Raw genomic sequence first — 13,176 nt, forward strand, 5'->3', positions numbered from 1 at the left:
ATGAGCTCAAAGGAACTGCCTGAAGAGCTCAGAGACAGAATTGTGGCCAGGATAAGATCTGGCCACGTTTACAGAATTTTTTTTTGCTGCACTTAAGGTTCCTAAGAGCACAGTGGCCTCCATAATCCTTAAATGGAAGATGTTTGGGGCGACCAGAACCCTTCCTAGAGCTGGCCGTCCTGCCAAACTGAGCAATCGGGGGAGAAGAGCCTTGGTGAGAGAGATAAGGAAGAACCCAAAGATCACTGTGGCTGAGCTCCAGAGATGCAGTCGAGCGATGGGAGAAAGTTCTACAAAGTCAACCACCACTTCAGCCCTCTGCCAGTCGGGCCTTTCTGGCAGAGTGGCCGGACGGAAGCCTCTCCTCAGTGCAAGATACATGAAAGCCCACATGGAGTTTGCTAAAAAAAAACACCTGAAGGACTCCAAGATGGTGAGAAATAAGATTCTCTGGTCTGATGAGACCAGGATATAACTTTTTGGCCTTAATTCTAAGCGGTATGTGTAGAGAAAACCTGACACTGCTCATCACCTGTCCAATACAGACCCAACAGTGAAGCATGGTGGTGGCAGCATCAAGCTGTGGGGGTGTTTTTTCAGCTGCAGGGACAGGACGACTGGTTGCAATCGAAGGAAAGATGAATACGGCCAATTACAGGGATATCCTGGACGAAAACCTTCTCCAGAGTGTTCAGGACCACAGACTGGGCCAAAGGTTCACCTTCCAATAAGACAATGACCCTAAGGACACAGCTAAAATAACGAAGGAGTGGCTTCAGAACAACTCTGTGACTGTTCTGCCGAGGGTGTAGAGCTTGTCCACTGTTCCACGGCCAGGAAGAAAACCACACTGCTCCTCCTGAATCTGAGATGCAACTTCCCGACGGACCCTCCTATCCAGCACCCCTGAATAGACCTTACCAGGGAGGCTGAGGAGTGTGATCCCCCTGTAGTTGGAACAAAAGGGGGGACCACCACCCCAGTCTGCCAATCCGGAGGCACTGTCCCCTATGTCCACCTGATGTTGCAGAGGCGTGTCAACCAGGACAGCCCCACAACATCCAGAGCCTTTAGGAACTCCGGGCGAATCTCATCCACCCCTGGGGCCTTTCCACGAGGAGCTTTTTAACCACCTCGGTGACCTCAACCCCAGAGATAGGAGAGCCTGCCTCAGCGACCGCAGACTGCTTCCTCATGGGAAGGGATGTCGGTGGAATGGAGGAGGTCTTCGAAGTATTCTCCCCACCGGCTCACAACGTCCCGAGTTGAGGTCAGCAGTGCCCCACCCCCACTATACACAGTGTTAATGGTGCACTGCTTCCCCCTCTTGAGACGTCGGATGGTGGACCAGAATTTCCTCGAAGTCGTTCTCCATTACCTCACCGAACTCCTCCCATGTCTGAGTTTTTGCCTCAGCGACCACAAAAGCTGAATCCCGCTTGGCCAGCCGATACCCATCAGCTGCCTCAAGAGTCCTACAGGCCACAAAGGCCTGATAGGACTACTTCTTCAGCTTGACGGCATCCCTCAGCGCTGGTGTCGACCAACGGGTTCGGGGATTGCCGCCACGACAGGCACCGACTCGGTTACGGCCACCGCTCCGGTCAGCCGCCTCGGCAAGGGAGGCGTGGAACATGGTCCACTTGGACTCAATGTCCCCCACCTCCCCTGAGACGTCGGTGAAGTTCTGCCGGAGGTGGGAGTTGAAACTCCTTCTGACAAGGGATTCTGCCATACGTTCCCAGCAGACCCTCACAATACATTTGGGCCTGCCAGGTCAGACCAGCATCTTCCTCCACAATTGGAGCCAACTCACCGCCAGGTGGTGATCAGTTGACAGCTCCGCCCCCCTCTTCACCCGAGTGTCCAAGACATGCGACCGCAAGTCCGATGACACGATCGCAAAGTCGATTATCGCACTGCAACTTAGGTGCATGTGTGGACACCCTTATGCTTGAACATGGTGTCGTTACGTACAATCAGTGGTGAGCACAGAAGTCCAATAACAGAACACCACTTAGATTCTGATCGGGGGGGTTCCTCCCAATCACGCCCTTCCAGGTCTTACTGTCATTGCTCACGTGAGCATTGAAGTTCTCCAGCAGAACGATGGAGTCCCCAGCGGGAGCGCTCTCCAGCACCCCCTCCAAGGACTCCAAAAAGGATGGGAACTTTGAACCGCTGTTTGGTGCATATGCACAAACAAGAGTCAGGACCCTGCCCCCACCCGGCGGAGGGAGGCTACCCTCTCGTTCACCGGGGTGAACCCCAATGTGCAGGCGCCAACCCGGGGGGTATACCCACACCTGCTCAGCACCTCTCACCATGGGCAACTTCAGAGTGGAAGAGAGTCCAACCCCTCTCAAGAGGACTGGTACCAGCGCCCAAGCCGTGCGTGGAGGCGAGCCTAACTATATCTCGTCGGAACTCCTCGACCTCACACACCAGCTCGGGCTCCTTCTCTGCCAGAGAGGTGACATTCCATGCCACTAGAGCCAGTTTTTGTTGCCGTGGATCGGATCACCAAGGTCCCCGCCTTTGGCCACCGCCCAGCTCACACTGGACCCGACCCCTATGGCCCTTCCCACAGGTGGTGAGCCCAAGGAAAGGGGGACCCAGATTACCCTTTCGTGCTGTGCGCGGCCAGGCCCCATGGGTGCAGGCCTGGCCACCAGGCACTCGCCTTCAAGCCCCACCTCCAGGCCTCGCTCCAGAGGGGGGCCCCGGTGACCCGCATCCGGGCAAGGGAAACCTATATCCATTTATTTTTTTCGTCATAGGGGTTTTTGGAGCTGTGCTTTGTCTGGTCCCTCACGTAGGACATGTTTGCCATGGGTGACCTTACCAGCGGCGTGAAGCCCCAGATAACTTTGCTCCTAGGATCATTGGAACACACAAACCGTTCCACCACGATAAGGTGACAGTTCAAGGAGGGGCATATTTGAAAAATATATTTGAAAATTTGCAAGCATAAAATGTATAGAAAATACTGCAATATTTTATAGTATTTATGTGTTCAATACTGTATGTGCCTTTAAAAGGTGGAGGCTGGTGGGGTGGCAGGCGAAGGTGAGGTGGAAGGAGGTTGGCTGGTTAGCTCAAGCTATGGCAGTCAGCATGTTTATTTGTTTTACTGTTCTTTTGGCATTCTTAAAGAAATGGCTGAAAAATCAATTGACGCCTGTGGCTTTCCTTTCCCACAGACAAGGGCATTCCCACTGTAAAAAACTAAAACAATCAATGAATTTGCAAATGAATCACTTTGTCTAAAATACGTTTGTGCATATTAGAAAGAATTACCCTGTCACCTCAACCATGCCAAGCACCAACTCCCATGATCAATCTGAATCTTCCTTTTTTTAAAAGGATTTTTTCCCTCCTCTTGCTGTCCCTTCGTGACTGCTTGCCTGCTGGATCCAGTATGGGCGATCTAAACATTTGATGGAAAACCCCACAAATGGCTGCGCCACAGAAAAAAATGAGGGGGAGGAGGTGTGGCACTGCACACACTCACACACATGTGCGCACACACACGCTCACAAGCCCTCACACATCAGTCAGACATGCCTCTGGTCAGGAGAACCCCTGGCTCACCTTCACACAGATTCATAGATCACACACTCCGCCGCATGCATGCACGTGCACACACGCACACACACACATACACACACATGCGCGCATGCTGTCTCTCTCTTTTGCTCTCTCACATACACAGAAGTTGTGCTGACATGAATCTGTGCAGTCACTTTGACTCAAATAAACATGCCTCCCCCATCCCAACAGCACGCACACACTTCAAAGGAAGATTGCAGCATGACAGGCTGCAACACTTCGAACCCACATGCAGTGTTACTGTTGGTAATTCCTTCTCTCACAAAGCCACTTGTTTCTTACAAACCTTCAAGCCATTCCTTCCTCACTCTGTCCTGGTTTGAACAGTAACACACGCATGCACGCACACACACATGCTGGTACTCAACCTTCCTTCTGAGGTCCTCTCACCGCACCCTGCGTACCCCTATCAGAGGATTCATCCACTCTAACACTTTTCCAAGACATAATGTTCTCCTTGCTTATCAATCTTCCTTTTACATCAAAGGTGGTCCTTTATTCCTTTTAAATAAAATCAGATATAAAAGGCCTATGAGGTCAAAGATCAAATTAGAGCACACTATGTCATGATTTTCAACATTTCATGTTTTCACATTCTCTTGGTGTTGTGAGGATATCAGGTTCAGGATAACTAGGTGGGTAGCTGATGTCAAAGGTGAAATGAGTCAGTCGGTAAATATTCTTTGTTGGCACCTATCTTCGGCAACCCTTTGCGGATTACTATCCTCTATCAAAGCAAGACCCTTGCTCATTTTAAATAGTATCAGACTCATGGTTAACCAAGAAGGTGAAGGTCAAAATTCAAATTGATAGATACATATACTCATGATGCATTTTACCAGAATTATAAAATAAAGTGGAGTAGCATGGTCCCTTGTGGTTAGCACGTCTGCCATCCTAGTTCTGAGATTCGGAGTTTAAATCTCTGCTTAGGCCTTCCTGTGTGGAGTTTGCATGTTCTCCCCATACTTGCGTGGGTTTTCCAGCTTCCTCCCACGTTCAAAAACACGCATGTTAGGTTGATTTAACGCTCTAAATTGTCCATACAGGTGTGAATGTGAGCATAAATAACTATTTGTGACCCATGATTGACTGAAGACCAGTCAAGGCTGTATCCTGCCTCTCGGCTGCAGCTCACCTGCGATCCCAATGAGGGCAAGTAGTATAGAAGATGGATGGATGACTGGATGGATAGTAGTTGGTGTAATTTTATTCTTGTGTGACAGTTTTGTTAAAAAATGCCAAAATTCAAATCCTCACCTCAACATCATTTATTTACAATTTTGAAATGTTTTTTTCCAGGGAATGTTCAAATTATTAATTTTCAATGTCCATTGATCATTCCTAACCTCCAATGCAATGCAAAAATATGTCAATTCCTTAATTCCAAACTTGAATAGTAGTTAAATAATTCTCAAAATAAATTTGTGGCATGCACAACAGGTTAAAGGATTTGTCAAGTGAACTCTGACATGAACGAATAACACGGCAATAAATTCCACACATGTTCAGGTGCAAACCTTTGATTGGCTTTGGCACATAATTTACTGACACAATCACTCTTTTGTATGTCTGCCCTCACTCTGCCAGAGTTGTGCACTCATTGTGGGTTGTTCCAAGAAAAGGAGATGACTCACCTGTAGGTAGGCAGGTGAAGAGAGAGATAGAGAGATGATGAAGGAAAGGATGAAAGACTGCTGCACAGCATCCGGCCTACCAGTCACTTGTTAATTGTGGTGAATGTCAATGGAAGTGCAAGTTGTCTCTTCACACTGAATCCCTTTCAGTTTATTTCCTTTTCAATAAAAAAAACATGGTTGCTGTTTAAATGTGTGCGGCATGTTAGTTTTTTGTTACCAGATATTCTCCAGTTGTGTACTGTGCAACCAAATAATAAAAAAGAATAGCACAACATGGAATCTATTGCTCTGTTTTATTGAACCTCCTTTTCCAAGTGACCTTTATCAAGGCGACGATAGTGTTGGTCCTCGGTCCTTGTGAACATAAATTGACACCTGCCTCTAGGCATTTATGTATGTGAATATGCAGAAATGACACATTAAAACAGCAGACAAAGATGTACTCTTTTTTTTTTTATTTTGTCATACCTGTAAAAATATATTCTCAAAATAAATAAATATAGGAAATAAATATACTGTTTTCCCCAGGATTTTGAGCCTAATAAATAAGAATAAAATCTGTCTAGAGGTCCTTAAACTCCTGGAGTCCAATCTGTGCTCGTTGTTTTGACTGCAAGTAGTGAGAAAATGGTACAGTTCCTTCACTGGGTCGTAGTACGACAGTTCGGAGCAGAACACAGCCACCGCAGACAAAGTCCATACAAATTGCCTTCTCTGTTATTCCTTATGCGCATTTTCTACACATCAGTAATCAGGACCCCTCTGATAGCTCCAACTCCGTTTCATAGAGCAAACAAGGCTGCTTTTCCAGTGCATAAAACTAGCCTTTTCTGTAAGCCAGCCATACTGTGTAGTGGGTTATACATTTTAGGAATTGGTTTGTTTAGCAGCCTCAGTAGTGTATACAATCGTTCTTAACCTCATTGGAGGTACTGAACCCTGTAAGTTTCATACGTGCATTCATCAAACCCTTTGTAATTGGAAAAATTAAATTTTTTTTAAATTCAAAACATAGGTCCATATATCATCGCACAAAATGAACCACGCTCAGTTGCACATAAATACAGTGTGTTAAAAGAATAAAAACAACAAATCATGAATTTCAATCAAAAACCTAACTAAATGGATATTTACTGCCAATCAATGTTTCCTGATAGAGCTAAATTCAGCAATGCTCAGCTTCACCCTTGCAAGTGGCACTCTCATATTTTCGCAACAAAGTCTGTTCCTTTTCTTTGTTTTTATGTTCATCATCCGCAATTAAGATTGTTTGCAAATATACGTTGTATCAAACAATATTTATAATAAACAGTATGAGTATCTCAAAGGCTTTCTCCATTCGGTGACGTCAAAAGGCTAACAGCGCTGTTGGTCTGAAGAGTTGTCACGACTCAGCGTGGGGTGAACGGACACACAGTGTGTGCGTCTTGACCACCGCTGAACCCCTGAGACTGACTCACTGAACCCCTGGGGTTTGATGGAATCCAAGATAAGAACAACTGGTATAGCATGAAAGAAAAGATCCTGCAATAAGACAGAAAAGACTTTGCAGCCACAGCAGAAAGAAAAATAAAACTTATAGCAGCTACTTGTTAATCTCTACTCGCCTTCGTTCACTTAAACATGCAGATTTGGACAAGCAGGTAGCATGGAGAATTAAGAGCTATCCATCTTGGCTGCTCACACCATTGCATATGCCAATAACGAGATAATATATGGGGGTTCTGTTTCTGTTGGATCATCCCAGATGTTCCCTGATGCTTTTCTGTTGAACTCCCTTCCAAAGTGGTTCTGAGATGGTCGCTATCCTTCCAGCATTCCAGGAATCTGGATCTGGTGCATTTCTTGCCATCCCTTTTGAATCATCCATCTCCCTCAAAATGAGGGCAGTATTAGATGCACATTGAACACTTTTGAGTTTGGTTTCTGGCCCACGTTGGTTAGGCCTCAGCTCTGGCCAAGTATATCCTTGTACAGTTCTGGTACTCTGTCTGGGTCTACAGGCCTTGGTAGGAAGTGTGTGAATCTCTGATGTCGCCTCGATCTTGTTCCATCCCGCGGCGTACCGTCTTTGTTCAGAGCCACAAAGTAAAATGCTCCTTTTTCTCCATGCCTGTAGATGTTCGATGAGTAGGTATTGTACCAGTTCTCTTCAAATTGCTCCCGAAAAACACTTTCTGCTGATAGCTTCTGCTGCAAAAGCAAAGAAAAAATAATGTCAACAGTCTAGAATATGACACCAGTTGGCAATGAGTTAACTCTCAAGATTCAGTTATTGTAAAACTAATCTGAATTTAGATTATACTCACTGATCCATACAGTTCTCCTTTGCTGTTCATGGAGAGGTAAAGGCCACTGTCCACACCTCTGATGCTCACGAGCCCCACTGCCAGACTGATAAACTCCAAAATACCTGTGCGCACATTACAGCATATTCAAAAACATTGATATCTTCAACAGTAACAAACATAATAACATCATCTCATGCTCCACATTGCCAATCTGTACTCAACTAATTTCCCAACAAATTGTTCGCTAAAGCAAAGTGAACCTCTCCAAGTTAAGTTATAGAAACTTGAATATGGCTATGAGAAGCGAGGTTAGATATCTGGAATGGCCTTTGGCATGAAGTCACATTTGGATTTCATGAGGAATGAAGCCAGTGCTAGAAGAGTTACTACCTCAGAGTTGCAAAATAAATCTTTAAGCGGCCTACTTTGATGTGTATGATAGAGCTTTTGATCATCTTTATAACCAAGGACATAATGAAAAGCTTTCAGTCTACAGTATGCGCAAACAATACACCCCCCGTGTACATTCTCAGAATATAAACTACATTTTGTACAGTTGACACTTGGCTTTTACAGCTTGAAAAACATGTCTTTTGCCGTAGTCAAACGGTCAGCCTCATGTGATACAAATGGACTCTTATGGGACCCCATTACTGACAGTGCAGCTCAATATATTGCAGCAGCTGTCGTCACAGTGCTAAAATGCGACATTTCGGCCTATTATTAGTACTTCAATATGCAAGGGGTGCCATGGATGTCATATGTATCGGTAAAAGCCTGACCGGCCACAACATGATGAACACTTGCAGAATCCAAAAAGATTCAATACAAGAACTGGATCAAAATTCTGGCTTTTCAAATATAACAATGCTATTTTGAGTGACACTGCTAGAGAGCTATTAATTTAATATTGTTATTATTGGGCAGCAAGGTGGATGAGTTGTTAGCAACTCTGCCTCACAGTTCTTGTGTGGAGTTTTGCATGTTCTCTCCATCCTTATGTGAGTCTTCTCCGGTTACTCCAGACTCATTGAAGACTCTAAATTGTCCATAGGTGTAAATTTGAGCATGAATGAATTTTTATGTGCCCTGCAATTGGCTAGTGACTGGTCCAGGCTGTAACCTGGCTCAGCGCTCTCGCGACCTTATTGAGGAAAAGCAGTATGGATGGTTGCATTATTGTAGAACTGCACTGCATCACACTAAGAACTGTTTCTAAAATGTCTGAAACTATCAGACCATGATGCAGTGCAGTTCTACACCAAAACCAACACAAATATATTGATAAATTGGTAAGTCTGTGTGTTATTCAAAATTGAATAGTGTTACGTTACTCAATAATATCAATAGATATTGATATCATGGTTATCTACATTTGGAAGTGATGCATTATAAACAATGCTCTAATCAACTATTCACATCAATAGTGGTATAGTGTTCATGTATGTGTTACCCTAATGCCAAACTAATGGTGATACTTTGGGGCGGCTCATAAAGAGCTGTAAGATGTATAGGGACTTGGGCTTTAGAACCAGAGGGTGAAGGTTCAAGTATTGCTGCGGACAAAATACACAATCGAAGATGTTGTAGAGATGCTAATCTGTTTCCTGGCTATTGTTGATGTGCCCTTGAGCCACGCACAATCCCCAGCCCCCCCCCCCCCCCCCCCCAGCACCCTTTCACTCTGACATCTCTCCTTGCATGCCTGCATGTCAGTGCTTTGGTTCTATGTGTGTGGTGAGTAACACAATACAACACAGTGAAAGTTCATTTTCCTCTTGAGGGACTTAATCAGTGTGATCAATTATAATAATGACAATAATGCCTTCCGCACCGAATCTGCTGTGGTCCGCCCTGGTGCCCCGCACGGTCCCATCGGGGTGGATCTCCAGGTGGAAGCCAGTCCTGCAGTAGAGCTGTCGCCTCCTCAGAATTCCCTTCAGGTGGCTGAGGTCCGCTAAACTCCGGGACAGGCGTTCCGACGACATCAGGTGCTCCCGCTGCTGTTGCTGCACGAGTCCGCTCACCGTGCTGTATTCCACCGCGCCCGCCGGGGTGTGAAGGAAATGAGCGCCACCCGCGGAGCCGAAGCTGTCCAGAAATCCGTTGAAGATCCCAACCTCAGCTGCTGCCCCCATCACAGTGAGAACGAAGCGATCAGGTTTACGAGACCCAAAGTGGAGATCCGGAGAGCCTCTCGGAGCCAAAAGTAAAAGTTGCAGCGCCGTTAATCAGCACTGTATGCGGACATCCCGCTTTGTACAACTGTGTCCCGTCTCCTCCTATGCGCTGCAGTTTATCAGCGCATCATCATCATCATCATCATCATCTCGCCAGTGCGCTGCCTCCCTTTGGGATACTCCTCTTTGCTCCGATGCACACTAGAGGGTTTCCTCTCACTCTCTTTCTCCTGCTCCTTCATTCACTTCTTACTTTTGTATTTATGCGCGGTCTCAGAATGGAAAGCGCCAGAGGCAGCAGTTTAGGACCGAGGGCAGACGCTCACCCCGACCGAGTCTTTTTATGCAAACGAGCCTCGATCTCCTCCTTTATGGCGCATTTCGGCACTGCCCCTCAGACAACCCCCGCAATCCCTGACTCAGTGACGCGCACTTTCACGGTCTCAATGCTTGCAATGATTTGAGATAAAAAAGTATTTATTTATTTATTTTTTAATGAGAACAAAAAAATCGTTTCAAGCTCATGGGCACTGCAGGGGATCCCTTTTACACCAATCAAGCTATTGTGTACATTCACGAGTGCGCCACTTTGGTGTGAAGAATAAACACTGCGAAAGTGTGCGTATGACAAACAGCAGAAAAGTGATCGTGCCATTACCCTAAACGCTTTATAGCCTCATGCACGCCCGGCTTAGGTGCAGCGACAAGCAGAAGGAAAGCCCCCGTTTGCGTAATTTTCGCAGACGGCTGTTGATTTATTGCTGCCGCGTTTTATGTAAGCCAGGAGCACATTTACAGGGCCCGTACACACCTGTGCAAACGACATCCACTTGACTGTCAATCCCTTCATTGATCTTTTCAGGGATCTTTGAACAGTACAGGAGCTCATACATCCTTACTTGTGGTCTTAAAGGGCGAATCAAAGACGCAGACGCTTCAAAGTGGAGAGGATCTCGTAAGAGGATCAGGCAAAAACAACCCGGAGTGGGGAAATACCTGTTTGAACTGCAGACCTCCAAAATACCCGGACACATGAAACTTGGCTTTGTAATGCATGACTCTTTTTATACTGCGCTGTCAGAAATAGGGGCTCTGATAGATCTAAAGCAGCGATTATTGAACTCCACGATAACTGTTCGCACACTGTTAGACATTTTCTGCAAATTCTACAGTTACTTACCACATACCATACAGTAAAATGCTGTGGCCAATTTAGCGCCGATGTACAACCCCAATTCCAATGAAGTTGGGACGTTGTATTATCCATCCATCCATTTTCTGAACCGCTTATCCTCACTAGGGTCGCGGGAGTGCTGGAGCCTATCCCAGCTATCTTCGGGCATGAGGCGGGTTATACCCTGAACTGGTTGCCAGCCAATCGCAGACGTATTATACATAAATAAAAACAGAATACAATTATTTGCAAATCATGTTCAACCTATACTTAATTGAATACACTACAAAGACAAGATATTTAATGTTCAAACTGATCAACTTTATTGTTTTTAACAAAGAATCCTTAACTTGGAATTTTATGGCTGCAACACATTCCAAAAAAGATGGGACAGGGTCATGTTTACCACTGTGTTACATCACATTTTCTTTTAACAACACTCAATAAAGGTTTGGGAACTGAGGACACTAATTGTTGAAGCTTTGTAGGTGGAATTCTTTCCCATTCTTGCTTGATGTACAGCTTCAGCTGTTCAACAGTCCGGGGTCTCCGTTGTCGTATTTTACGCTTCATAATGCGCCACAGGTCTGGGAGACAGGTCTGGACTGTAGGCAGGCCAGTCTAGTACCCGCACTCTTTTACTACGAAGCCACGCTGTTGTAACACATGCAGAATGTGGTTTGGCATTGTCTAGCTTAAGCAGGGGCGTCCATGAAAAAGACGTTGCTTGGATGGCAGCATATCTTTCTCCAAAACCTGTATTTACCTTTCAGCATTAATGGTGCCTTCACAGATGTGTAAGTTACCCATGCCATTGGCACTAACACAGCCCCATACCATCACAGATGCTGGCTTTTAAACTTTGCGTCCATAGCAGTCCGGATGGTTCTTTTCCTCTTTGGCTTGGAGGACACGACGTCCACAATTTCCAAAAGCAATTTGAAATGTGGACTCGTCGGACCACAGATCACTTTTCCACTTTTCATCAGTCCATCTTAGATGAGCTTGGGCCCAGAGAAGCCGGCGGCGTTTCTGGGTGTTGTTGATAAATGGCTTTTGCTTTGCATAGTCGAGTTTCAAGTTGCACTTACGGCTGTAGTGCCGAACTGTTTTTACTGACATTGGCTTTCTGAAGTGCTCCTGAGCCCATGTGGTGATATCCTTTACACATTGATGTCGGTTGTTGAAGCAGTGCCGCCTGAGGGATCGAAGGTCACGGGCATTCAATGTTGCTTTTCGGCCTTGCCGCTTACATGCAGTGATTTCTCGAGATTCTCTGAATCTTTTGATGATATTATGGCCCATAGATGATGAAATCCCTAAATTCCTTACAATTGTACGTTGAGGAACATTGTCCTTAAACTGTTTTGACTATTTTCTCACGCACTTGTTCACAAAGAGGTGAACCTCGCCCCATCTTTGCTTGTGAATAACTGAGCAATTCAGGGAAGCTCCTTTTATACCCAATCATGGCACCCACCTGTTCCCAATTAGCCTGTTCACCTGTGGGATGTTCCAAACAGGTGTTTGATGAGCATTCCTCAACTTTCTCAGTCTTTTTTGCCACCTGTCCCAGCTTTTTTGGAACGTGTTTCAGCCATAAAATTGTAAGTTAATGATTATTTGCTAAAAACACTGAAGTTGATCAGTTTGAACATTAAATATCTTGTCTTTGTAGTGTAGTCAGTTAAATATAGGTTGAACATGATTTGCAAATCATTGTATTCTGTTTTTATTTATGTTTAACACAATGTCCCAACTTCATTGGAATTGGGGTTGGATCAAGGTTTACATGGTAGGATCTAATGTGAGAACTTAGCAAAGAATATTTGGATATCATACATTGTATTGTAACGTCTTTGGCTCTGAGTGTGGGCTGTTAAGGGCGGGCCTGGTGATAGGCATTTGTGATGTCATCAAGGGTGAAAGTCTAAAGGGAGAAAGGAACATTTCAAATGAAAATGCAAACAGGCTTTTAAGCTTGAACGTTGGCTCAAGTTAGGGAGTCCATGAGTGGAGTGCTTGGGCATGAGTTTTAGCTGATAGCAGCTCTTGTATATGTGCATTCTGTTACCGCGAGTTGGTATATAATAAAGCAACTGAAGTGCATCAGTGACTGTGTCATCCTTGACCATACGAGGGCATTAAGTATCTTTTAACTCCTGGGATAGAAGATAAACGTGCTGTGATGCATGCCCATTATTCCCAGCATGCATTGTAATATTCTTGTCTCAACAGTGTTTAAGCATATGTAAATAACCAGACAAATGTGTATAACA

General features: G+C 45.2%; 1 protein-coding gene across 1 annotated transcript; it reads right to left on the reverse strand.

The window, feature by feature from the left end:
- Positions 1-6,244: 6,244 nt before the first annotated feature.
- Positions 6,245-10,043, reverse strand: LOC133477318 (fibroblast growth factor 20-like). The gene is made up of 3 exons (XM_061771944.1): positions 9,378-10,043; positions 7,562-7,665; positions 6,245-7,445 (listed from the first exon to the last, which is right to left on the reverse strand). The coding sequence occupies exons 1-3, from the start codon at positions 9,679-9,681 to the stop codon at positions 7,200-7,202; spliced, it is 654 nt and encodes a 217-aa protein (XP_061627928.1). The 5' UTR covers positions 9,682-10,043; the 3' UTR covers positions 6,245-7,199.
- Positions 10,044-13,176: the final 3,133 nt, after the last annotated feature.

The sequence above is a fragment of the Phyllopteryx taeniolatus genome, chromosome 4, assembly GCF_024500385.1.
Source record: "Phyllopteryx taeniolatus isolate TA_2022b chromosome 4, UOR_Ptae_1.2, whole genome shotgun sequence".
Taxonomy (NCBI): domain Eukaryota; kingdom Metazoa; phylum Chordata; class Actinopteri; order Syngnathiformes; family Syngnathidae; genus Phyllopteryx; species Phyllopteryx taeniolatus.

Bases quoted from the DNA above. Each gene is read 5' to 3' on its own strand.
- LOC133477318 (XM_061771944.1), bottom strand. From the start codon at position 9,681: ATGGGGGCAGCAGCTGAGGTTGGGATCTTCAACGGATTTCTGGACAGC. The intron at 7,666-9,377 runs GTGCGGAAGGCA...ATGTGCGCACAG, and splicing joins GGCGGACCACAGCAGATTCG to GTATTTTGGAGTTTATCAGT. The intron at 7,446-7,561 runs GTGAGTATAATC...TTGCTTTTGCAG, and splicing joins AAGGAGAACTGTATGGATCA to CAGAAGCTATCAGCAGAAAG.